This window comes from Mchenga conophoros, linkage group LG12, assembly GCF_057382185.1.
Source record: "Mchenga conophoros isolate Kocher_MC1m ecotype Shallow Benthic linkage group LG12, M_conophoros_male_GT1.1, whole genome shotgun sequence".
Taxonomy (NCBI): Eukaryota; Metazoa; Chordata; class Actinopteri; order Cichliformes; family Cichlidae; genus Mchenga; species Mchenga conophoros.
Window position 1 is genome coordinate 38,522,269 of NC_140537.1, and position 26,487 is coordinate 38,548,755.

General features: G+C 47.0%; 2 protein-coding genes and 1 non-coding gene across 3 annotated transcripts; all 3 read left to right on the forward strand.

Moving 5' to 3' along the window:
- Nucleotides 1-709: 709 nt before the first annotated feature.
- LOC146563329 (uncharacterized) lies at nucleotides 710-18,156 on the forward strand. The gene is made up of 18 exons (XM_085295716.1): nucleotides 710-886; nucleotides 3,351-3,484; nucleotides 3,581-3,669; nucleotides 9,266-9,388; nucleotides 9,463-9,618; nucleotides 10,001-10,083; nucleotides 11,578-11,794; nucleotides 13,840-14,001; nucleotides 14,224-14,391; nucleotides 14,764-14,855; nucleotides 15,380-15,509; nucleotides 15,878-15,942; nucleotides 16,022-16,162; nucleotides 16,291-16,354; nucleotides 16,538-16,705; nucleotides 16,834-16,928; nucleotides 17,004-17,119; nucleotides 17,960-18,156. Exons 2-18 carry the CDS (start codon nucleotides 3,379-3,381, stop codon nucleotides 18,025-18,027), a joined length of 2,043 nt encoding a protein of 680 aa, XP_085151842.1. The 5' UTR covers nucleotides 710-886; nucleotides 3,351-3,378; the 3' UTR covers nucleotides 18,028-18,156.
- Nucleotides 10,848-10,929, forward strand: trnas-gcu (transfer RNA serine (anticodon GCU)). The gene has a single exon. It is a non-coding gene; the product is annotated as a tRNA-Ser (tRNA).
- Nucleotides 18,157-24,022: 5,866 nt separating the features above from the next.
- Nucleotides 24,023-25,467, forward strand: LOC146563331 (uncharacterized). The gene is made up of 2 exons (XM_085295717.1): nucleotides 24,023-24,093; nucleotides 24,384-25,467. Exon 2 carries the CDS (start codon nucleotides 24,393-24,395, stop codon nucleotides 25,281-25,283), a length of 891 nt encoding a protein of 296 aa, XP_085151843.1. The 5' UTR covers nucleotides 24,023-24,093; nucleotides 24,384-24,392; the 3' UTR covers nucleotides 25,284-25,467.
- Nucleotides 25,468-26,487: the final 1,020 nt, after the last annotated feature.

Below are 26,487 nucleotides of genomic sequence, written 5' to 3' on the forward strand. Positions count from 1 at the left end.
CAGACCTCAGTGTGTTTGCTTCGGGATGCTGAGTGCTGTGTGTGGAGTAGAGCTCGAGCTGAATTCTGTTTCCCAGCACGCTCCTGCAGCCAGAGCTCCCCTGAGGCCTTCACCTCCTCCTGGGCCTCGTGCTCCTCAGGGTGAGCTCCATCTCCAGAGCTGCTGGTAGCCTTCATGTTTCTGCCAACATGTTGGTGTGTGTGGCTCAGAGCACAGGGGAGGTCTTTGGATAACGACAGAGACTCACCAGGAGTATTAGCACTGACCTGAGATCAAAACGTTAGCAGAAACCCTGCTCCTGAGCGTGCCCCTGTTATCATCATGAGTAGAGCACATGAGCAGAGGAGACCCTTCCCCTAAAGGAAGGGCCTCCTCCTGCAGGACTCTTCTGGGGAGGAGGAGCTCCTCTAACAGCCTGTGAGCAGCAGCAGCACTCAGATCTTTAACCCTCTCTGCTCCGTGAGCTCAGCAGTGACAGCAGCTGATATTTTTTTATTAAATGTTCTTTAAGGTGGAATTCAGTTTGAGTTTACTAACTTTATAAAGTTACACGGAGGTTTTATTCATGTGTTTATTTATGCATCTTGTACAGACTCAGAGCTGCAGGTCGCCGTCTCTTTAAAAAGCCCCTCCCCCTCAGGGGTTTCATCTCAGGGGTGGGGCTCACTGAGCTTTTCCTGGTCCCTGTTGGACAGAGGTGGACTGTGATTGGCTGGGAGGAAGATTTCCTGTGTTGATTCAAAGAGGAGGAGAGGAAGAGGAGTTTGTAACGGAGGAAACAGGAGCAGATATGGTTACTGTGAAGTGACAGAGACGAAGAGGAGAAGCAGGAGGAAGAGGAGGTCAGCAGCTCCCGTGGAGGACAGACCAGACTGATCAGAGAGCAGTAAGTACAACAACAACTCGTCCTTATACTCAGAACAGGGTATCTGTGATGTCCCATGATGCACTGCAGAGGAAACAAACCGGTGTTTCTGACTCACAGAAACATCTGTGGACAGAAGACAAAGATTTCACCACGTCTGAATCCTTCAGAGCTCCCAGACTTCCTTGGATCAGAGGCATGACTGATGTTACTGTCGTCACCACACAGCGTCCTGTGAAGCTTCCTATCTAAGTCTGAGCCCAGGACTACACCTGGTGCTCAGTTTCAGCAGGTTTTACTCTGAGCTTCATTCACCTCAATGCTTCTGAAGCAAACACAGATGTATTGGGGGACACCTGCACTTCAGACACTTTAACATGCAGAGGAATTGAGCTACCAACCTTCTCAATAGTAGACAGCCTGCTTTACCTCCACAGGAAACTCATACTTGGTATTAAATATGTGTGGAACAAACTGAAGACTGTCAGCTTCTTTTCTTCCCCCACATGAGGAAACTCTGAGGAGGGCGTGTCAGGCAGGACAGGGTGGGGAGGAGGAGGTGCGGGGTCGAAGCAGAGCTGCAGGGGAGTTAGCTCATCCTCCACAGGATGTCCTCCACAGAGCCGCGACAGCAGATCATATAAATATTATTGACCATTCGAGTTTGACTTTGTAAAACTAAAGCTAACGTGGATCCGTCTGTTTGATCAAACTTTATGTCCACGCTTCCTTTCTCTCTCTCTGGATAGCACAGAAGACTTGTTATTGACAGCTGTAGGTGATCATGTGGTCTCGGTTCTCCTAGACTGAACTTGGACACGGTGGATACAGTATTTTACTATCTCACTTGGAACACTGTGCAGTGGTCTAGGTCTTTCCTGGCAGCTTAGTCTCATGTGGGGCACCTCAGGGATCAATACTTGGACCTCTGCTTTTGTCCCTTGGCTTTGCTCTATCTTTAGAAGGCACAAAATTATTTTCCATTTATATACAGATGATGCAAAGGTTTATATGCACCTCAAAAAGAAAAATGACTATTCCAGGTGCAAAATAACTGTCTTGAGAAAGTGAAAGCTTGGTTGTCTCTTCATTATAAAACTTTTCACAAAAACAGAGGTTTGTTCTTTAGGGCCGGGTGTCACTGGTCGGTCCTTTCCTGTGGACCCTCTGGCACTGTACGGAAAGCTCGCTGTCACCAATTTGGGTTTTAGATGGACAGTGTTTAACCTCCTAAGACCCGAACTCTTCCACAGCATGCATTTTTAATTTCTCTTTGATATTTGGGCTGATTGGGATCTTTTTTTTTTTTACCTAATTTTTGTTTCTAAGAAAAACGAGAGCCACATATGAGGATATTCGTTTAAAATTTCGATAGAACAGTAGCAGCATAATGTCCTCGTCAGTGGATATCAGGCCCTTGTAGAGCAAAATTGAGTATTTTGGTCTAAATGACCCAAAATGTGATGTCCACGGTGTGGACGCAGGTCCTAGGAGGTTAAGGTTTGACAGTCAGGTGAGAGGAGCAGCTTTTTTCAGCTCGCCAAAATAAAACCCATGTTGTCAAAGGAGGTTTTTAGAACGGTACTCCATGCTTTTATTACAACTCGGCTGGATTATTGTAACTCGTTGTATTTTGATGTTAGTCCGTCATCCTTGTCACGTCTTCAGCTGGTATAAAATGCAGCCGCACGGCTTTTAACTGGTATGTGGAGAGGTGAGCATATTACTCCTGTTTTATCCTCAATACACTGGCTGTCTGTGCATTTTAGAGTTCATTTTAAAATTCTTTTAAAATTTGTTTTTAAACCCTTAAAAGTCTCCCCCACACCGCCTCTCTGAGCTGCTGCACCTGCACACCCCCTCTGAGTCTCTTAGATCAGCTGACCAGATGTTGTCGGACGTGCCGAGGACACATCGGAGGCTTTTGCAGTTGTGGCTCCCAAATTGTGGAATGCACTGACTACAGATTAGAAAGGCCTCCTCACTCCATGTTTTTAAATCTGGTCTGAAGACCCACCTGCACGCTTTGGCTTTTAACCCAGCACAGAAATGTTCATTTTATTTGGGTTTTATTGTTTTTCTGATGTCGGTGCTCTACAGTGTTAATGTTATTGTATTTTTATTTTTAGTGTTTATATTTTTTCTTATTCTATGTTCAGCACTTTGGTTAGTGATAGCTGTTTTTAAAGTGCTTTATAAATAAAGTCAGCTTGGCTAAAAGTTTTATTTTGAAGCAATTATTTTTTTAAGGTCAATATATTTGTCCTGGATCTTTTATTGTGAAAATTAGACATGGTCGTGATCAACAGTTTTTTATTTTGAAACTTTCACGTTTTAATACAGATTCAGTGATAATCAGAGTCAGGTGACATCACACACCTGTGTGTGTGTGTGTGTGTGTGTGTGTGTGTGTGTGTGTGTGTGTGTGTGTGTGTGTGTGTGGTGCAAATCAACATCCTGATTGGCTGCCATCTTTCCCTCTCAGGCCCATGTGACCACTGAGCTGTTGCAGGATGAGCAGGATGCAGAGTGAGCTTGAGGGTCGCCTTGACAACCTGCTGTCACGCATCGCCGCAGAGACACAGGAGATCAAAGAGCTGGAGCAGCAGCTGACCGACGGTGAGGAGAAATCAGACCAATGAGAGAGCGGCACTCTGACTGGAGCCCTCTGATTGGTATCCGGTTAATAAATGGACCCCGGATTCTCGTCCTCAGGTCAGATTCTGGCTAACGAGGCCCTGCAGAGGGAGCTGGAGGAGGTGATCTCTGGACTTCAGGAGTACCTGCGAGGACTCAGGGAGCAGGTACAAACACACCTGATGAACCGGGGAAACGCCGTGATTATTGTCTATCGCTGGCATCATCCTAGTAATGATAATGTTTGTGTTCGGGACTTCGGAGCGAGAGAGCTCCAGTCCGTAGGTGGCGCTCTCCACCTTGTCCAGAATGGGCGGGGCTCTGTTTTTCCTTTGGAAGGTTTGATGGAAGGGCTCGAGTTGCTGATGCAGCGCCACTTGTAGATTTTTTTACAGGATTGTATTGTAGTGAAATATCTTGCTGTGAGCATCACTTCACAGCACCACAAGCCACTTTACGGTACTCCAAAAAGTTGATTCTGTTTATCTTGAAGTAGCGTTTTCAGTGGGAGAAATCACCTGGATGAGTGACGAAACGTTACTCCCACTGAAAACGCTACATCCAGATGAACAGAATCAACTTTTAGTTACCTGGATACTGAGGATGCATCAAGACATTTTAACCCACTTTAGCAAGGACTGCCTAATGCTTGTACGTCAGCATGAGCAAACAGCGGATGGCGGATTACAGGAACCACCTGAGATTCAGCCTCAGATGCCGACAGAACAGGATTACTCCTAAAAGTCTGCAAATGAGCTCTTCAGTTAAAGGCTTCCGGGCTACAAAAATCCTCCAGAAGGCACAGCATCAGCTGCTTAATGAACAGGCGAGGCAAACAAATTTTACCATCAACGTGCTAAAATCTCAAGAGGAGCGTATCTGACCGAGACTGACAATGCTTCTAGATGAGAATACTCTTAACTTCTTTGACTCTTTGACTTCACTGAGAAGGTTCGTCTAGCACAGCACAAGAAGTCTAAGACCAGGCAACAAATGAAGTTTGACTTACTTGTTGTACGTCGGAAACCACCGCAAAATACAGAGAGTGTCCTCAGCGGCCAGAAGAGAGAAGGATGCGACACCGAGGATGTGGACAAGTGGGTGAAGAATTTGTCTGACAGACAGATCACCCAAACAGAGAAAATCATCCTTGCTAAAGGGCTGAATTTTGCTGTCACACTGAGACAAATCCCGCCAGTGGAACCGATCACAGCCACAGAAACAACAATTTGAAACAACAATATTGCAGAAATGGAAGCAGACCAACTACGGACGAAAGTTTCGGCCTGTCTCAGCAATGCAAAGCCCCCAGCATCCAACATCACCATGGAGGAGAGCAAGGCACTCACATCACTTAGTGATGACAACAACATTATCATCTTTCCGGCAGACAAGGGTAGGTGCACAGTATTGCTAAACCAGAAAGACTATCATGAGAAGATTTTGTCACTACTCAGGGATGAAAATACTTATGAACCCCTGAAACGAGACCCAGGAAGTAGCTACAGGAAGAGGGTGATAGACTGTCTGAAGCAGTTAGAACAAGACAAGGCTATCGACCAGACATCATACCACAGGCTACACCCAGGGGAAGCTACACCAAGCCAGTATGGTTTACCGAAGATACACAAACAGGGTGCACCTTTAAGACCGACTGTCTGCATGATCAACTAGGTCACCTATAACATCTCCAAGCTTCTGGCTTCGATCCTCAACCCGTTGGTAGGCAGCTCTGAACACCACATCCAGAACACCCTGGATTTCGTTGAGAAGGTGAGAGATGTCATCATGGAGGCAGATGAAACCATGGTCTCGTACGACATTACATCTCTCTTCACCATCCCAGTCACGGAAGCGTTGGAGATAGTTCGTAAGAGATTACAGGATGACCCCAACTTCAGCAACAGGACTGCTCTCAGCATCGACCAAGTGTGTTTGAACTGTGTCTTCATTCCACCTGTTTCACATACAAGGGTCAGTACTACCCACATAGCACACAGGTCTGGCACAGATCTGGTGTCAAGCCGGCACTGCTGGCTGACTTCTGGCATTGTAAGTGGTATGTCATCCAGATATGGGCCAGGCCTGGCATAGATGGCACTGTTTATGTGATGGCATGCCACATCTGGCCTGTTTGTGGTTTGGTTTATGTGGCCCAGGCCCATAGAAAACAGGTCTAGCCTGGATCCGGCATCAAGCTGGCACTTCTGACTGACTGGTGTTATGGCAGGGTGTATGTCAACCAGATGTGGGCCAGGTCTGGCAATGATGGCACTATTTATGTTCCTGTTTTTCTATTTTAGTTAGAAGATCCAAATGCCATGTTGCAATACTATACTTCTATGGTAGCCAACATTTCAAATGCAGGTTTGACTGGTTTGTGAGTGTAAACTTTATCCAAAACCTAGTGACGGTTTACTCATGTTTACCACTGAGTGGCTTTTGCTCTGGAGGTAGAGCAAGTCACCTACTGATCGGAAGATTAGTGGTTCAATCCCTGGCTCTTCCAGTGAAGAGTGTGAATGTGTATGAATGTAATTAGAAAGCATTCAGTTTAGAGAAAGTGTGTAAATGTGGCATGTTGTATAGAGCACTTTGAGTAATCTGGGAGAGTAGAAAAGTGCATATAAAAATCAGTCCATTCAGTTTCTGAACAGAGTTTCGTCATGTTACTTTTGCACTATTATGTTCGGGCACATGTTGTTATTACATGGCTTGATTAAGGTACACATTAGGCTGACATCTGGGGCCAGAGCTGAAACTGTTCTGGGCCAGCACAGGGCCAGCAGTGTGTCTGCAACTGGCCTGTGGCTGCAAACAACTTACACATCTGGTTTTCCAGAGGTGACCCACACATGGGCCAGCACGAGGCCAGTTGCAGACACACTGGTGGTCCTGTGCTGGCCCATGTGTGGGCCACCTCTGGCAAACCTGATCTGGGCCACCAAAGGGCTGTCATTCTTTGCGGTATGTGGGCCATGTGTAAGCACATTGTGTGGGCCAGATCCGGGCTATACCAATTTTGCTATGTGGGTACAGACAGAAACATGGGTGTGCCATGGGTTCCCCAGTATCACCCATTGTGGCCAATTTGTGCATGGAAGAAGTGGAAGATCTTAATGACCTTGTAGTACCATAACCTTGTAGTACCATATCACCCTATTAGAGCACTTTGCTCTCGCACTGCAGGGTTACTTGTTGTTCCTAGAGTATTTAAAAGTAGAATGGGAGGCAGAGCCTTCAGTTTTCAGGCCCCTTTTTGGTGGAACCAGCTTCCAGTTTGGATTCAGGAGACAGACACTATCTCTACTTTCAAGATCAGGCTTCAAACTTTCCTTTTTGCTAAAGCATATAGTTAGGGCTGGACCAGGTGACCCTGAATCCTCCCTTAGTTATGCTGCAATAGACGTAGGCTGCCGGGGATTCCCATGATGCATTGAGCTTTTCCTTTCCAGTCACCTTTCTCACTCACTATGTGTTAATAGACCTCTCTGCATTGAATCATATCTGTTATTAACCTCTGTCTCTCTTCCACAGCATGTCTTCATCCTGTCTTCCTTCTCTCACCCCAACCAATCACAGCAGATGGCCCCGCCCCTCCCTGAGCCTGGTTTCTTCCTGTTAAAAGGGAGTTTTTCCTTCCGACTGTCGCCAAAGTGCTTGCTTATAACGGGTCATATGATTGTTGGGTTTTTCTCTGTATCTATTATTTTAGGGTCTACTGTACAATATAAAGCGCCTTGAGGCGACTGTTGTTGTGATTTGGCGCTGCATAAATAAAATTGAATTGAATTGAAAACAGGGCTTTACTATCCTACCCTGGAACACCACCAATTCATTGGTTCAGGTATGTGGATGACACCTGGGTGAAAATCAAATCTCAGGACGCACCACATTTCACAGATGACATTAACTCGGTGGACCGACACATCAAATTCACCAGGGAGGATATGAACAGTGGCAGGTTAGCCTTCTTAGACTGTGAGATTTCCATCAGTAATGGGGGACATCTAAAAGCTGACATGTAAACCTACACATACAGATCAGTATTTAAGGTTTGACTCTCATCATCCACCGGAGCACAAACTGGGTGTCATCAGAACGCTACAACACAGAGCGAACACCATCCCCACTGACACAGCAGCCAGGGAGGCAGAAGAACATCAAGAAGGCCCTGAGTAAATGTGGTTATCCCAGCTGGACTTTTGTCAAAGCTGGAAAGGCTCCTAAAGAAAGCTCCAGTAGATCCAGGAGAGAAGGACAACCGCTGTCCAGCCGAAAACCTGTAGTGATCCCGTACGTGTCAGGAGTATCGGAGCAACTGAGATGCATTTTTTCTAAACACCGGGTCTCTGTGGCTTTTAAACCCCAAAACACGCTGCGCCAAAAACTGGTCCAGGATCGGGTCCCCGACACAAACAGAGTAACAGTGTACGCTGTTAAGTGCAGGAGGATTGGCAGGATTTATACATCGGGGAAACCAAACAACCTCTGGCTACAACACAGAAGAGCCACCTCGTCAGGCCAGGACTCTGCAGTCTATTTACACCTACAGGCCAGTGGACACTCTTTCAGTGATGAGGATGTTCACATCCTGGACAGGGAGGAACGCTGGTTTGAGGGCGGAGTCTTTCCCTTTCATTTATGTGAAAGGCCCCCTCCTCTGAATCGAGGAGGGGGCCTAAGGGTACATCTGTCACCATCTTACAATGCTGTGATTGCAGCCATTCCCCAACTGTCTGTGAAAGGTACTCATGGCCATTGATCAGTGGTTGCTGATCAATGGTCATGAGAATTTGCATAATCATGATGAATGAACTGACCTCCCAGCCCATTGTTCCTTCAGTGGGTTTCAGTCATTATGCAAATGTCCTGTTTATAAGATTGAAAACTGCAGTCAGCTGAGACAGAAAAAGTCACCTGGATGATGACAAAACGTTTCTCCCACAAAACGCTACGTCCAGATGAACAGAATCAACTTTTGGATTTTATTTACTTACCTGGATGATTGAGAATGCATCAAAACACTTTACGGTACCTTCCACTTTGATTTGGGGTGTGAGGCAAGCAGCTGCCCCCTGGTAGCATCACCTGCAGCCATCACAACCTCCTGATGTCTGTCTGATGAGCGCCATCGAAGGATGGCATCCTGTCCTAACCAACCAATCAGCACACATTGGCAGAACGCTAATACAAAATGGTCCACTGCGTCCGTTCACAGAGGACAGTGTCAGAGCCCCCTGCTGTGCCGCCGATCCATATGCTTACTTAATGGTCGATGGCCCAGCTGCACCCACAGCACGCCCTCTGCTGGCTTATTCACCCAAGAGCTGCGATGAATAAAAGCATGCTCACGAGGAAGCGAGGCTGACGCCGTCACGTGGCTCACTGGTTTCTGAAGCCCTCAGGTTAACGTTTCCTCCAGTGCCATCTTGGTTGCAAACTAGCAGATGTGATGTGGAGGGGCGGATCTGACTAAAAAGACGAGTAACTAGAAGTCATTAGCCAATCAGCATGCAGATTGAAGTCACATGATCAAAATGTAAAGATTGAATTTGACTTTGTATCAAACTGTTGGCAGAGGTCAGAGTTCAGAAGGCTGGTTTCTCATACTTCTATAGAACAGGAAGTGTCGCCATCTGGTGGCCATCAGAGATAACGCAGGTTTTCCACCCTGGCTTCATTTTTACCTCCTGCGGTCATGAACATGTGCAGTCTAACTACTGATGAATCTGGTAAATGAAGAGTGTGTGTGTGTTTCAGGCTCATTGCTCTCAGCAGCAGGTACACACTCTGCAGGCTGAAAATCTGAGTCTGCAGCTCCACCTGGAGGAAGCTCAGAGGCACTGCACACAGCTGGAGGACTTGGCCAGGTCTCACACACAGGTGAGTGTGTTATTTTGCAGGTGTCACTGTTTAACACGCCCACCTGACTGCCTGAGGGTCTGTCTGTGTTTCAGAGCATGTCTGTCCAGCAGGGGGAGCTGTTTGCACTCAGGATGGAGGTGCAGGCTCTCAGGGAGAGACAAGTGCAAAGCAACAGACACCAGGCACAGCTGGAGGTGGAGCTTCAGCAACTGAGGGAGGAGCTAAGCCAGAAGGTGCCGCTGGGACAGGTACGTGAATGTCTGCAGGTCACTCAGAGCAGAGCAGCAGGATTTCAGCCTAAACAGCCTCTGAGTCATGTGACCTGTGATCACGTCTTCATTAAATCAGCCCAGAGCTCAGGTGTGTTTCATACATGCTTTTACAGACAGGTGAGCCTGCACGCTTCATCAGGTAACCTCCCCAACAAGACCACAACATCAGCCTGAGTCTGACAATTGAACACAAACAAGCATACACTCACACACACACTCACACACACACAGTCTTGTCTTGTCTCCAGTCCTGCTCTGATGTAACTGGACGTGGGCTCGTATTGATCAGATATTGGTAATACTGATGATGCCCACACATCAGACACAGAGGTGAAGCAGGGCTCTCGTCTGTCTGCAGGAAGACGTCCACAGACTTCCGGCTCAGCTCTCAGGTCCAGCGGAGGAGCGGCAGGAAGATGAATCCCGGTCTGAGGCGAGCAGGTCGGTGTTTCTTCCTGCTTTGTCACCGTGGTCATGTGACCTGCTCACACCGCAGTGAGCTAACAGCATCATCCATGCCTCGCTGTGAGGACCGCTGCGACCTATTTCTACACAACGTTGTTTTCATCAGCATCAGCTTTACGAATACATTTGTACCTCAAAAAGTTTGATTACAATGGCTTTGTGGGGCTGCAGTCTGAGACTAGAGATGTGGACCCAAAACGATGCATCCCTGTGCTTGCTACAAACAGCCCGGCTTCAGGCAAGCTCGAGGCCCAGGCAGGATCCAGGCCTTGAGGCTGAAACCCGAAGTTGAGCAGAACAAAGAAGTGGACACAACCCCAGGAGCGCAGAAAGGCAAGAATTGGGGGAGATAAAGAAGAGAAGATGGAGGATGACGAGGTGTTGAAAGACTGTCAGCAGGCTGCAGACACACTGATGTCTTTATGCTGAACTGCTTAAAACTTAACCAAGTCGACGAGAATGGGATTTGAATCGACGACGATGGGCTTAGCAGTCCATCGCCTTAACCACTTGGCCACATCGTCCCTGCACAAGCGTGTCTCTGTGGAGGACAGCATGACTTCATGAAGACATAATGAGTCCATCTGCTGGATTGACCTCTCCAGCTGATCCTCGAGCATCAAACACGATGTCTGCAGTTCAGATTTGGACGTCAGCCTCACGTCACGTGTCTCAGACAGCGCTCTGAGCTGTTTCATACTCACAGTACGCTGAGCGTGTGCGCGATCAGGCTTCACACAGACGAGGTGGCCGAGTGGTTAAGGCGATGGACTGCTAATCCATTGTGCTCTGCATGTGTGGGTTCGAATCCCATCCTCGTCGGCTTGAGTGAGTTTTATGGAGTTCAGCATGGAGACATCAGCGTGTCTGCATCCTGCTGAGGAAAACAACGTTGTGCAGAAATAAGTCATAAAGAAAGGACGTCGGAGAAGGAAATAAAAAATTAAATCAAGTCAGAAATATAAAAATAAACTCTGGAATAAAAACAACAATAGAGTCTTCAGTCCTGATTTTTGTGTCTTTTGATCATCGCAGTGAGGCGTGGATGATGCTGTCAGCTCACCGCGACATGAGAGTGAGCGGGTCACATGACCACGGTGAGACAGGAGGAAGAAAGGGGCGTGGTTAACAGCAACTCATTCAACTTTGGGGGATTTTTCTTACCTGGATGATCGATGATGCATCCAGAAATAGTAATAAATCATAAATAATTCTCTAATGACATTTAAGAAGCCATGTAGTTAACTATAAAGTGAATAAATGATGTCTAAATAAAACTACAAAAAGAGTTCATATAAATACAAACTTCCATGTGTTGTGATTGTGAAATAAAAGCTGGAATAAATCTAAAGATGTGAGCGTGTTTTCATTCTCAGCTCACAGTTCTGATCCAAATCCAGCCCACCTCGGCTGTTCGTGTGCTTTTCATATGAATTCCTCTAGCTGACCTCTGACTTCTCGTCCCGTCAGGCCGAACCTCACACTGCCCAGATGCTGGCATCAGCGCTCTGGGACCATCCAGCAGACCAGGACCACCATGGCTCACAAGCACAGCCAGGAACACATGAGCAGACCGCAGGCCCGGCTGGAAGCCCGGCTGGACCGGGACCAGGTGGAGCCCTTTGAGGAGCCAGAGGAGGAGGTGCAGAGGAGTCAGAGCAGGCACAGACTCCTGCAGAACAGTCTGGTGGGTATCACAAAAACAGCTCCTTCCAACATCAAGACATCAGCTGACGACTCTCACGTTTATTGTTTTGGCGGGGGGGGGGGGGGGCATGGATGTTTGTGTCTGTGTGTGCCTGTATGTCTGTGTCTATATGTCAGGTTGGGTGTCAGGCGCCACCTCTCTGGGGACACCTCAGGCCCTCCAAGGTTTGGAGGCCTATCTCCTCCCACCACCACTTCCCCTGCCGGTGGCGGACTCCCTCAGACATCGGTGCGTTGGTGGTTCTTTGTGTCTGGGGATGGGCGTCACACACCGGCTCACTCCTTGGCGGCCGCTTATCGGGGCCTGGAGTCTGGGGCTCGGTCACTCAGGCACGGCTGGCTGCCGGCGGAGCTCACGGGCGCGTCACTGCAACTCCCCCTGGCTTCTGCTCCGCGGCTGCTGAGTGAGCCCTCATCTGGGACTCTCCTCAGCTCTTTCTGGGACAGTGGCGCGGCTGCCCCTCTGTTGGTCTTCCTTGGTCTCTTGTGTTCTGGGGGCCTCTGGATGTCTGGAGTTTTGATCTCCTCCATACCTGCTTCATGCCCTGGAGGACGGGGCTGTGGCCCCCCACACCCTCTAGCAGATCATTACATGAAGGAACCTTTTAAAAACAAGCGCGTCCATGCTCACAGGTGTACACACGGGTGATCACACCCACAAACTACACCCTTTTTGGCTCCTACCTCAAAGCACACTGTGTTCTGTTGATCTTATGTGCTGCACAATAATGTTTAACATTTAGTATTTACTGTCATATTCCCATATATCATTGTGATGTTGTTTATTCTATTACTCTTGTTCTCTTCTGCTTGCTTTCTTTTTTCTTTCTCAGCAGGGGATCCAGGTGATCCATATTTGTATCTTTTGGCTGTTTGTTTTGTTGTTTTGTTGTTTTTTGCCCTTTATCCCCGTCCCTCTTCTCCGCTGTTTTACTTTCTCCCCAGTCATGTCTGTCCCGTGTGTAGCAAGTGAAAATAAAAGAAAATAAACAATAAAAGTAAAGGTGAATCAAATAGACCATTACGGCAAGGCTGGGATGGTCCATTTGGTAAAGAGCACAATGGATTAGCAGTCAATCGCCTTAACCTCTCGGCCACCTGGTACAGGGACTCTGGCTTCACCTCATGCTGAGTCTGAGCTCTGATGGCAGTGTGCTCGATGCCCGCCTGCTCCGGCAGACTGGAGATATCCTGTCCAGCTGCAGAGCTTTCCTCAAGGAGCCGTTGGAGTCTCAGAGGGCAGTCGGGTTCAGCAGCACCGTGAGTCGAATGTGTGCAGCTGTTTACTGCCCATCCAAACCTGCCGTGTCCTCCAAACCCGAGAGTCTCGAGTCCACGACACTGCAGAGCTGCAAGAGTGCGAGTTTCCTGTGATCTTCTGCAGCTGCAGCACAAACTTCATCACTGTTTCAACAACAAGGCTGCAGCGTGAAATATAAGACATGTAGAGTCCATCTATCACCCACCGGCTCGCTCATGCTGAGAGAGAGCACTGCAACATCTGTGCTAACAGCCCGCAGGCTCAGCACTCGGTCAGCAGCCCATCTCAGCCCGCCTTGCGGCATGGAGGAGGTGGCTGAGAGCTGAAGCCAATGAACCGCCAGTCCTTTGTGCTCTGCACACGTGGGTTTGACTCCCATCCTTGTCAGGGTGGTTCAGAGTTACGAGCTTCAGGATGTCCTGACTCCCGAGTGATGCTGGCTTTGTTAGAGCAGACAACAGTTAGCTTGCAGTTGTCTGATCTGTTTCCTCCTTGAACGTCTTGACGCAGAGTTTTTATTTATGGCGTCCTTCGTCATAACCAGGTTATTTTTTTCATTTCTGCAGATGATGAAAGACTTTTATTTTGAAATCCACCTTTGTCTGTAAATGAGTTTCCACTCGGTCTGTTTGAGGTCATCATCAGGATGATCTTTGGATGAGCTTTATTTAAACTGCTGCAGGTGAACAAACACATGACCCTAAAACAAAATTGCGTCAGACGATCTCTAATCTCATTCTGACACTTCCTGTTCTGTGCCCCAGCTGCGCTCACAGAGCGACGCCCACCAGAGGAGCCTCGGCCACCTCAACAGGAAGTTACGGCAGCTCAGCAGGTCCACGCACAACATCGACCAGCTGACTGTGGAACAGCTGAAATTCACCATCGAACTGCTGAGAGCGCTGAACCAGCTGCTGCACACACAGGTGCGCGCACACATACACACACACTTTTATATGTGATGCAACTAACAAACCTCCAGGGGGTGCTGTTTTTACACGACAGTCTGGCTGTCGTCAGGTTTTCTCACCTTCTGTTTGGTTTTGTTTCATCTTTTGAGGTTTTTACGCCGTTTTTAGACTCTGAGATTTTCCGTGAATACCTTTAATCGCTTAGAAGGAGGCCTGCTGTGTTTGACTTCCTCTCAGGAATCTGTGGACGGAGACGCTCACTGGGACCAAGACCTGCGATCCCCCAAGGCCGAGCCATCTGAGGCTCGCAGGCTAAAGCTGGACCGGGTGAGAAGCAGGACTGGAACCAGGACTGGGACCGGTGCTGAGGATGGGGGACGGTGGTTTGTGCATGCTGCACTCAGTGTGAGTCTTCCTGCACAGTGCTACTCATCACATCACAGATCACTGTGAACTAAACAAAGAGCTCTGCGGGGAAGACGACAGTAAGGACGTGTGAGGTGGTGATAGGCGTGCAGTGTAGACCGCTTCCTGTCTGATTCGCTGTCAGTGCTGAAACGTTTGAGCTGGTGTGCAATCAGAAGGTTACATATGGGTGACAGCTTGTGCTGAAGTGCACTGTCGCCCTCTTTAGGTTGGAGGGTGTAAATGAATCCACAGAATCGCTTCAGTCTGATGACGTGTTTGAAATCATCAAAATAAATTTAAATGTAGCTCAGCTGCTTCAAACCTCACGCCGGTCTGATACTGAACTGATAACAGTGTGTGTGTCTGCAGGGAGGCAGGTGTGTGTGTGACCACAGTGAAGCAGAGAAGAAGAGGCTACAACTGGAAACCAGAGAGCTGCGACACACACTGAGACAGCACAGGTAACACACACAGACATGGATACACACTGCTCTGGGATCAGGGTTTAGGATCAACGCTGAGAGGAGCTGAAGCCCCGACAGCAGAAAGGACGATCCAGCAGATGGACTCATTATGTCTACATGAAGTCCTGCTGTGTCCTCCACAGGGACACGCTCATGCAGGGACGAGGTGGCCGAGTGGTTAAGGCGATGGCCTGCTAATCGTGGGTTTGAATCTTATCCTCATCGGCTTGGTGGAGTTTTAAAAAGTTCAAAGTGTTGGGCTCAGAAATGAATCCTGGACCTCAGGAAGATGTCAGTGATGAAACAGTTAAAGATGTGAACATCAAAATTATTAACGAATAAATACAGAGAAATCAGGATGTTCACCTCTGCTGAGGTTTCTGATTTTTACAGGCTGTTACCAAAACTCATTCAGGTTATTTGATGTGCATGTGTGTGTGTGTGTGTGTGTGTGTGTGTGCGTGTGTGTGTGTGTGTGTGCGTGTGTGTGTGCGTGTGTGTGTGCCTGTGTGCGTGTGCAGGAGTGTCATGAAGCTGTGTGATGAGGTGGAGTGTGTGGAGAAAACTCTGCTGAAGAGACGAGCGGAGCTGCGAGAGGCCGACAGGAAACTGCTGGAGGCTCAGAGCTGCATACACACCAGCAGAGTCCAGGTATACACACACACACACACACACACACACGGTGGTGTGTTATACTCTGGCGAACCCACAATATTACAGAAAAGCTCAACAATCACACGATTCACTGTGAGCAGCACTTGGTGACTGTGGGGAGGACGAACTCCTTTTAACAGGAGGAAACGTCCAGCAGATCCAGGCTCAGCGTCTCGTCACCCTGAGACTGAATCTTTTTACATCAGTTTTATTGACAAAACTATTCATTAATAATTTTATGGTCAATCACCAAAACGACTAAAAAGAGAGAAAAACATGAGCTTGGATCAGTTTCTTTAATAACTGATGACGCGCTCGCCGCTCTAACCTCGACCCTTCCCGCTCCGTCCTCGTGTGTCCTCCAGGCCAGCGAAGCTCAGCGAGACGCCGCTGCGCTGCGGCTCAGAGGGGAGGACAAACAGCGTGCCAGGTAAAGTGTCCTGGCTCCAACCATGACCTCAGAGATCAGGGTGGATATTTTCATCATCGCCACCATCTTCATCACACAGGGAGTTGCGGGAAGAGGTGGAGCAGCTGAGGAGGAAGAGGGAGGAGGAAGAGCAGATGCTCAGGCAGGTGGAGGAGGAGCTGAGGAGCAGAGAGGAGGAGCTCCAACAGCTCGACAGGGAAATACAAACAGCCAGAGACACGTAAGGAGGCTTTTACTGTGAAGGAGACAGGAAGTTTTTACTGTGAAGAGGTGGCTGTTGTATTTTGTCAGGTGTCTCCATATAAACTTCAGCTGTGTGTGTGTGTGTGTGTGTGTGTGTGTGTGCAGACTCGCTGACCTGCTGTCTGACTGTGTGGAGGCTCAGGGGCATCTGGACTCTCTCAGCACTCAGGTGAGGTCACACCTGTACCTGTCCCAGAGCTTGGACCCCATCCTGATGGAGATGGGCCGGCGCGGCTGACGGAGGATCCCGGGTTATAACAGAAAAACAGTTGCTCTGCTTTATTTTAAATATTTGTGCTTTTTGTTTTGAGATCAGGAAGTGAGTGACCATGTGACTCTTTAAACCAATCAGCTGAAGAGGGACGAGGTGGAGGGAGCGAGGGATGAGCAGCACGAGCTGGAGGGCGTGGTGGACAGGAAGAGGGAGGAGCTTGCCGAGCTGATGCAGAAAGTGGAGTCCCGCAGGAGAGAGGCCGAGTCGTGTCTCCGAGAGAAAAGCCGGCAGCAAACAGAGCTGCAGGTCAGGGAGCACCATAGTGTGCTGATGTGTGAGGAGGAAGAGGAGCTGATACCTCACACTGGGTCAGCTGACCCTGAACAGGTCAGACGATGGGTGGATGCTCATGATGGTCTATGGTTTATGTGCAGGAGGTGCAGGAGGAGCTAAGCAGGAGGAGGGAAGAGAGGAGGAGCCTGCAAGAGCAATGTAAACACCTGGAGGCCAGGCGGAAGCACGCTGACAGGTACTCTGAGTGCTCGGAGACATGTGATTGGTAGAAACACGTTAAACCGTGTGTGTGTGTGTGTGTGTGTGCCAGGTGTCTGTCGGCGGTGCAGGTGGAGCTCGCTAAACAGAAGGAGAAACACAGCCACAACCAACTCCTTCAACAGGAAGTGATGAGGGAAACAACAGCCAATCAGCACCACCTAAACAGTATGAGCTCATCCTGTCAACCTATCTCTAATAATCAGCTATGTACCACAGGCCTTCAAGCTGGCTGTAGTTAAACCTTTACTCAAAAAGCATCTCTAGACCCAGCAGTCTTAGCTAATTATAGGCCAATCTCCAACCTTCCTTTATATCAAACATCCTTGAAAGAGTAGTTGTCAAACAGCTAACAGATCATCTGCAGAGGCTTATTTGAAGAGTTTCAGTCAGGTTTCAGAGCTCATCACAGCACAGAAACAGCTTTAGTGAAGGTTACAAATGATCTTCTTATGGCCTCTGACAGTGGACTCATCTCTGTGCTTGTCCTGCTAGACCTCAGTGCAGCGTTCGATACTGTCGACCATAATATCCTGTTAGAGCAATTAGAACATGCTGTAGGTATTACAGGTACTGTGCTGCAGTGGTTTGTATCATATCTATCTAATAGACTCCAGTTTGTGCATGTAAATGGAGAGTCCTCTTCACACACTGAGGTTAATTATGGAGTTCCACAGGGTTCAGTGCTAGGACCAATTCTGTTTACATTATACATGCTTCCCTTAGGCAGCATCATTAGAAGACATAGCATACATTTACACTGCTATGCAGATGACACCCAGCTCTATCTGTCCATGAAGCCAGATAACACACACCAATGAGTTAAACTGCAGGAATGTCTTAAAGACATAAAGACCTGGATGGCCGCTAACTTTCTGCTTCTTCATTCAGATCGAACTTGCAAATGGCTGCCGTCGCTCAGTGTCCTCCTCAACTCTGCGTTTTTCTTATGCTAGTTATGTTATTTCTTAGTTTATTTTCAACCTGTGATGCTTTTATCACCTACAGCAGACAAACTCTCCTGGACATTTGGCAAAACTCGCAATCCGGACCTTCACAAACCAACTTTTTTGTGAATGGTGGTGACTCACCTTGGCTACCTGGGAAGAAGAAACTCTGGAGAAAAAGGGGAAAAAGAGCCGGGATTCTGGTCAGGCTGAGGAAAAGACAACATTGCACCCTGCTTCCCAGCATTCTTCTAGCTAAGGTCCAGTCCTTGGAAAACAAACTGGATGAACTAAGGGCCAGGATAACTTTCCAAAGGGACAGTAAGAACTGCAACGTCTGAGGAGCTCTCCATTCACCACCAGGACAGAACAAAGGACTCGGGTAAATGTAGGGGAGGTGGTGTGTGCGTAATGACCAACAAACGGTGGTGCACTGATGTACAGATAGTTTCGTCGCGGTGCTCTCCTGATTTTGAACACCTTATGATCAGATGCAGACCCTTTTATCTGCCCAGGGAGTTTACAGCAGTATTCTGTACCGCTGTTTACATTCCCCCCCCACGCTGAAACCACACGGGCACTGGACGAACTGTTTGACATTATCGACCGGCAGGAAATGCTACACCCGGAGGCTGCTTTTATCGTGGCTGGTGACTTTAATAAAGCCAACATGAAGAAAGTTCTGCCTAAGTTTTACCAGCACGTAAACTTTCCAACGTGTGGTGATAACATCTTAGACCATGTTTACGCTCCATACGCACATGCCTGCAAAGCCCGCCCCCGACCGGCCTTCGGCAAATCAGATCACTCCTCAGTTCTGCTGTTGCCAGCCTATAGGCAGAAGCTGAAAAGCGACCAGCCCATGACGCGTAACGGACTTTATTCATAAATGCATCAATGACGCCGTACCGCGGGCTGTTGTACAAACTTACCCCAACCAAAAGCCGTGGGTTAACGGAGAGGTCCTTGCAGCGCTCAGAGGACTGCAGGCTTTAAATCCGGAGACCCAGGTGAATACAAAACATCCCGGTGTGCACTCAGGAAAGAAATAAAGACGGCCAAGGGACAGTACAAAGGAAAGGTGGAACTCTGCTACGGCTACTCCAACATCAGGAGCATGTGGAGCGGTCTGAAGACCATCACAGACTACAAGGGAAACAGCGGCAGAGTGAGGGAGGCAACGGCTTCTCCACCTGATGATCTCAACACCTTCTATGCACGCTTTGATGAACATATATCTCAGGAGTTTTTGCTGGAAGAGGAGAGCTGCCTTCTTCAGATATCTCAGGCAGTCGTGTGTAAATACTTCAGGAAAGTAAACACTCAGAAAGCTCCTGGACCAGACAACACTCCAGGTCATGTTTTCAAAGCCCACGAGCTGGCAGATGTCTTCACAGACATTTTTATCCTTTCCCTGCTCCAGTCTGCTGTCCCAAATGTTTTAAGAGGACCACCATCATCCCTGTCCCTAAGAAAACTAATGTGAGCTGCCTAAATGACTGTCGCCCAGTAGCACTCACCTCCATTGCCAAGAAGTGCTTTGAGCGCATAGTCAAAGCTCACATTACATCTTTAATCCCTGCTTCACTTGATGCGCTCCAGTTTGCCTACAGGCCCAACAGATCTACAGATGATGCAATAGCAGTAGCACTTCACGCTGCCCTCTCTCACCTGGACCAGAAAAACACATATGTGCGGATGCTGTTCATAGACTATAGCTCCGCCTTCAACACCATCATACCACCCAGACTCGTTATGAAACTCCGTGACCTGAACTTTAGTTCCTCCCTGTGCAGCTGGATCCTGGACTTCCTGACAGACATCACCTCATCCACACTCACACTCAGCACAGGTGCCCCCCAGGGATGTGTGCTCAGCCCCCTGCTTACACCCTGTTCACCCACGACTGTACAGCAACACACAGCTCCAACACCATCATCAAATTTGCAGACAACACCACCATCATCGGCTGCATTTCTGATGGAGATGAGACGGCATACAGGGCAGAGGTGAGAGCCCTGACATCACGGTGCCGCGACAACAACCTGCTGCTTAACGTCAGCAAAACCAAGGAGCTCTGTGTGGATTACAGGAGACTGCAGAGAGGAGGCCACACCCCCATCCACATCGAAGGAGCAGAGGTGGAGAGAGTCAGGCGCTTCAGATTCCTGGGCATCAACATCACCGAGGATCTGAGCTGGTCACACCATGTTGGTGTGATCACAAAAGCAGCAAGATAGCGGCTCTTCCTCCTGCAGCGCCTGAGAAGATTCAGCATGAACCTCAGAATACTTACAAACTTCTATCGATGCCCCATTGAAAGTATTCTGACTGGCTGCATCACCACCTGGTACAGCAGCTGTAATGCTCTGGACTGCAAAGCTCTGCAGAGGGTGGTGAGATCAGTGCATCACCAGGACTGAACTGGCAGCCATGCAGGATCTCTGCAGACAGCACTGCATGAGGAAGACACAGCGGATCCTCTCTGATCCCAGCCACAGACTTTTCACACTCCTGCTGTCCGGCAGGCGGTTCAGGAGCATCCAGACCCACACTACCAGACACGGACAGTTTTTACCCACAAACCATCAGACCTTTGAACTGCTGACATCCCATACACACCACTACACACTGTACACTGTCACTTCAACAAATGCTACTTAAATTGCACAACTTTGTACAACCTGAGATACTCTTGCACAAGCTTGTAAATACCAACTAAATTCTCTAATATTTAATACTTTTTAATACGTCTTCTTTTTATTGTTATTATTATTATTTTATTACTACCACTGCTATTTTCTGTTATTTTCTTCTCAATATAACTGCACACTCTCTATATGCTCATGTAAAGCTGAGGAGCACGAGCCAAAGAATTTCATTATGGATAAATGTGGCTACACTGTTTATGACAATAAAACTTGAAACTGAGGTTATTGTACTCGGCCCTGAAAATCTTAGAAATATGGTATCTAAGCAGATTCTTACTCTGGATGGCATTACCTTGGCCTCCAGTAACACTGTGAGAAACCTTGGAGTCATTTTTGACCAGGACATGTCCTTCAACGCACATATTAAACAAATATGTAAGACTGCGTTCTTCCATTTGTGCAACATCTCTAAAGTTAGAAATATCCTGTCTCAGAGTGACGCTGAAAAACTAGTTCATGCATTTATTACTTCCAGGCTGGACGACTGTAATTCATTATTATCAGGAAGTCCTAAAAACTCCCTGAAAAGCCTTCAGCTGATCCAAAATGCTGCAGCAAGAGTCCTGACAGGGACTAGAAAGAGAGAGCAGATTTCTCCTGTTTTGGCTTCCTGTTAAATCCAGAATTCAAAATCCTGCTCCTCACATACAAGGTCTTAAATAATCAGGCCCCATCTTATCTTAATGACCTTGTAGTACCATATCACCCTATTAGAGTCTAAGTCTAAGTCTAAATCTAAGATGGCGCTGGAGTGACAGCAGCCTTTCCAAGTAGCTCTGCAACACCGCACCTTTTTTGTTAACTTTAACTTTTTTAGACTAGGCTTTTCAAACTTTTTTTCACCTTCCTCTACTTATACCTCTTAGATATAGCGATACAAGATGGATAATGCACTTTTTAAAACTTCTGGAACCAGTTCCTTCATCTATTCGAGAGCGGAGCTGCTGGCACTAAAAACAAAGGGACAGACCGGTGGTCCAGATCTACTGGAGTTTAGATCAACTGGCGTTGGTCGAACAGATGTGTGGCAGTCTTGCGTTTCAGGAGCTGCTACCGACAAACCAGCAAAAAAACGCCAAATGTGTCACCTGTGACACGTGTGAGGTTGTCTCAAACACACTCCGTCAGTCTTGATGCTGTTGAACAACAAAATGTTTAAAAATGTGGCGAGTTTACCTGGTGATATCCTCACGCGCGACGCGATCGCGAAAACAGCAAACAGTTAACACCACGCCGATGTTGTTCACGGGACAGCAAGAGTAAACGATCGGGAGACTCTTGTCGTCGTCATCGTTCCCCTCGCACGGTTTATTTCTCCGAATTCAGCGTTTTTGCTTCACAACTACAGCGAGCAGTTTACTTTGTGCACTAACATGGACTCGAGTCAACCAGCGCCACCTCTGGCCAAGTGCCACAGCCTACAGCCAGATCAGCCTGTGACACACATCTGCACCTGCTGCTATGATCACATTGAGTAGAGGCTGAGTGGCTGCACTTACTTCTATCCCTACTTTTATTTTTTCCATGTCTATTTAAGTGCTATTTATGACAGCATGTTTGCACTGAAGCACCGCAGCAATTTCCTAATGTTGTAAACCTGCTCAACATTTGGCAATAAACCCCTTTCTGATTCTGATTCTGATTCCTTTGTCCCCCTCCCCAGCCTCTCGAGGTTCTGGGGGGAGGCTGTAGTGTTTTATCACAAGCACATCCCTTGTGAAGGTTCTGTTTGATGTTGCTTCCTGCTTTTATGATCCTTTTGGTGAGCAGGAGGTCACACACACACATTCTCACATGTATACAGGTGCTTACACATACACACACATAGTGCCTTGTCTTTGTAACCAAGGGGGTTTTACGGTGGGAGGTGCTTTGGCTGTGATGTGTACTGTAATTGTCACGTCAATAAAAAGTTTACGAGGAAGCTGCTCTTTGAAGGATTTGGGCTAGAGACAGATGATGAGCATTATGCTCCACCGCCTGGTTCTGACCAAACCTCTCCCTCGTTAGCGAGTAAAAACACAGTTGGAGATGTTCTGTTATGTCTTGTGTTCTTCATGAGGAATAAGTCTCTAAACTATCGGGGCTTGTGGAAACACAGACCCAACAGAGGTAATTCCACAGGATTCACATCAGGAGGTGAATGAATCTGCATGTGGGCAGAAATAAACCGTCCTAAGAATAAAGAGAGTCGATGTTCAGACCCAGAGTAAAGATGTGAAACATCCCTGTAGTGAGTGGATCCTGAAACATGCCGGCTAAAACAAACAGATCCCATCAGACGGATGACTCTGGCTGCAGGTTCATCTGTAGCATCATCTGAGAATGAAAACCAGCCACGAGAAGAGCTTTGAGCCATGCTGCAGGTCAGGTGAATCAGCACAGATGGAAACATGAAGCTGCCACTCAGTAACATGATCCATTTATCTGCCTGATTCTTCTCTTACTGACCAACTTCTGCTAATGCACCATCAACATTATTCTGTCTGACTGTATCACGACCTGGTACGGCAGCTATAACGCTCTATGGAGGGTGGTCAGATCAGCACAGCGTATCACCAGGTCCGAGCTGTCAGCCATCCAGGACCTCTACAGGCAGCGCTGCAGGAGGACGGCCCAGAGGATCCTCTCTGGTCCCAGCAACACAGCCTCACACTCCTCATGTGGTACAGGAGCGTCCACACCCACAGCAGCAGATTCAGGGACAGTTTCTACTTATAATATAATATAATATAATACAATATAATATAATATAATATAATATAATATAATATAATATAATTCTACTTATAATGTTCTTCCTCTACCCCCCCATTTTTGCACATGTCGAGGAGCGTGTCAGGCTACATTTCACTGTGTGTTATACTTGTATAACTATGCATGTGACAAATAAAGAACCTTGAACCTACTTACAAGCCATCAGGATACTCACCTGCTGAAATATTGGACAGTTTATATTACACACTGTATATATCACTGACTCTGCAGCGGCTAAAGTATTTTTAGTAAACTGTATTTATTTATTTTACTCTTTTTTTAATATTTTTTATTTATATTTGTCTGATTTTTATCTAGATGTTACTGTAGTTTTGTGCGATTTAGTTGTTTTTTCTTTAACGTTGAGGATGCTGTGAGCCTAAGAATTTAATTGCCAAATAAAAACTGAAACGTCTTTAATGACTGTGTGTAGTGATGTTTTTAAAGATGTTACATAAACGATCTTCTCTTGTATCGTGACCCAAAATGGCCTGACTCAAGAAGTCACAGTGGATTCTGTGGAACAGAGAAACTGGGTGGGTCAGTTTGTTGTGTAATTCAGTTGAGTTAATAATTTTGCACATGTAATTCCAACTAAAAACACACCAGTGATTTCATAATCCTGCTGCTCCTGTCGTGAATATAAAGGCAGGAGTTTCTGTCAGAGATCAGCAGCGTTCAGCCGTCCAGAAGACTTCATCCAGCCACACAGCGTCTCTGCACACTCGTAAGTCTACAACCACTCGCTCTGCATCTGTTTTATTTCATTCTGCTGTAAAATGCCGCCCTGCAGCTGAGCCTCTTATTAACGTTTTCTCATTGAAACAGTCATCCTCATGTTTTCCAGAATAGCATTTAATTCACAATACTTTTGTTTGACAGAGGTGCTGCAGGTATTATTAATGATGCCATTACAAATGTACTGCAGAATTATTGTTATTAGTTGGTCTTTTAAGCCCATTGCTGATTTCTCTCCATTTTTGTCTCTGTGTGTTTCCTTTAACTTTGTTAATGCAGGAACTCAAAATGCCCGAGTACATCACTGAACTCAAAGTGTCTTTGAATAAAGATGATGAGGAGATTTACAGTAAGCAAGGCTTCAGTAAAATTCCTGTTAATCTAAACCAAGGAGCTGGAGGAAACATCATCTACCTTTGGTACAAGAAAGGCATGGGCGCAGGAATCTCCACCATTCAATTTTCATTCAGCCAAGAGATGGCCAATGGCCTGCTCGAAGCAAAATATACAAAGATCGATAAAAACCTCAATGAGGGAGCAGGTGGAGACGAAATCTACCTGTGGTACTCCAAGTCTGACAAGAATGTTCCCATCGTGGACACTGATGTCACTGAAGATGCAAATGCTGAAGCTCAGAAGTTTAAAGACAGCTGGGAGAGACTGGCCTGTGACCTGAACCGCAATGCTGGAGGAAACCTGATCTACATGTGGGTGAAGAGGGAGAAACAAACCTACATCTCTGAGATCAAGACCACTATTAACTGCAGTGGAGATGGGGATAACTTCAACAATGGCTACATCCGAGTGGATGAAAACACCAACAGGGGTACAAATGAGAGAGGTAGTCCTACGCCTACCATCTTCCTCTGGTACCGCCTGAGCACCTACCCCAAGGATGCCTTCAGAGATCTGAAAGTCTCCACAAACCAGAGCAAATATGAAAAGTATCAAAAAGCAGGCTACCTGCCGGTGAACCAGGACCTGAACGAGGGGACCGGAGGAAACGAGGTGAACCTGTGGTACAAGAAAGACGGCAGTAAAAACCCCATCAAGGCCGTCACTGTGATCACCAACCAAGGAGCTGTGGGGCCGTACCAGAGTGCCGGGGTCAACGTCATCGAGGGGAGCCTAAACGCGGGCGGCAACGGTGTTCTCATTTATGTGTGTTTTAATCAGTGAGGGTAACCATGGTAACAGAGCTGAGCATGCTCACTGAGCAGAAAGATGTTTCTGTTAAAATGGTTTGATGATTGTTTTTCTTTCCTTTCTGTAATGATCTTCAATCACTGTGATCTCAGAGCTTTGACTCCACCAGCGATCATTGATCCAATCAATCTGTTTGATTAGCTCTGTATCACTTTATTCTGATGATTGTCTCTGTTTCAATAAAGCCTCTTTAGCATCTGAAATCTCTCTGTGTCGTGTGTCAAAGCTTCATGTGACGCTTGTTAACAGAATAAAGTGAGCTGAGCAGGATCAACACATGACTTCATTTATCAGAAACCTGAGCTCACTGTGTGGACACTTTAATAACATCAGTAGGATCTGTGGTAGTAGTATTAGCAGTAGTATTAATGGGTTTGTTGCAAAGCAGAAATCTCAGTAAATCCTGTTGTACGGACAAAGTGAGATCCAGATTATTCATCAGCTTTGATACGTATTATTATTTCTGCACACTTTGTGCTACAGCTCCAGCTGGGTGACGCTGAGCTCTTCCAGCCTGCGGGGCAAACACCTCACATAATAAAAGCATTTCACGTGCTGTGAAAGACGACTGTACCTTCCTTTGAACAGTGGGGGTGTAACTGGGCACAGATGTTTGATGAACCCTCACCTGATGTGACGGTCAGACTTCTTCCTTTCTTCCATAATCAGACATGAGTGGGTTTGTAACTCTAAACAGGACTGCTGGGATCTACCCACGATGTCATTCAGTCATCATAAAAATATTCAAACTTGCAGAGAATCAAATTCTGCTCAGGTTTTCATTTGTCATCTGCTGGATCTGCAGAGCCACACAACTGCTGTAAACACCTCCGATTTGAACACTTTTCCACAACAAAGATGCTGCTGAAGCCGACACACCACAGTCTTCCTGTACATAATCAAGCTAAACGTAGCATCAGAGCGCTCATTAAAATCAGCAGCTGATAAATTGTCTTCCAGTTTGATCCAAATTCAACCTTTAAGATGCTCATTTGTTCTAATGTGTAGGAAACATTCAGCTCCAGGTAGCAGCAGGTCACACATGTGTGAACCTTTTTACTTTGAATCGTGTTCAGAGTAAAATATGATAAATATTCCAAATAGCCTGATTAAAGGAAGAAACTGGTTTTTAAATGATAATAAGTTAAACTGGAACACTTCCCAGGAGCTTGTACAT

Coding starts and splice junctions, on each gene's coding strand:
- LOC146563331 (XM_085295717.1), top strand. CDS start 24,393: ATGCCCGAGTACATCACTGAACTCAAAGTGTCTTTGAATAAAGATGAT.
- LOC146563329 (XM_085295716.1), top strand. CDS start 3,379: ATGAGCAGGATGCAGAGTGAGCTTGAGGGTCGCCTTGACAACCTGCTG. Junction 14,002..14,223: donor ACCAGCTGCTGCACACACAG/GTGCGCGCACAC, acceptor ACTTCCTCTCAG/GAATCTGTGGACGGAGACGC. Junction 14,856..15,379: donor CACACACTGAGACAGCACAG/GTAACACACACA, acceptor GTGCGTGTGCAG/GAGTGTCATGAAGCTGTGTG.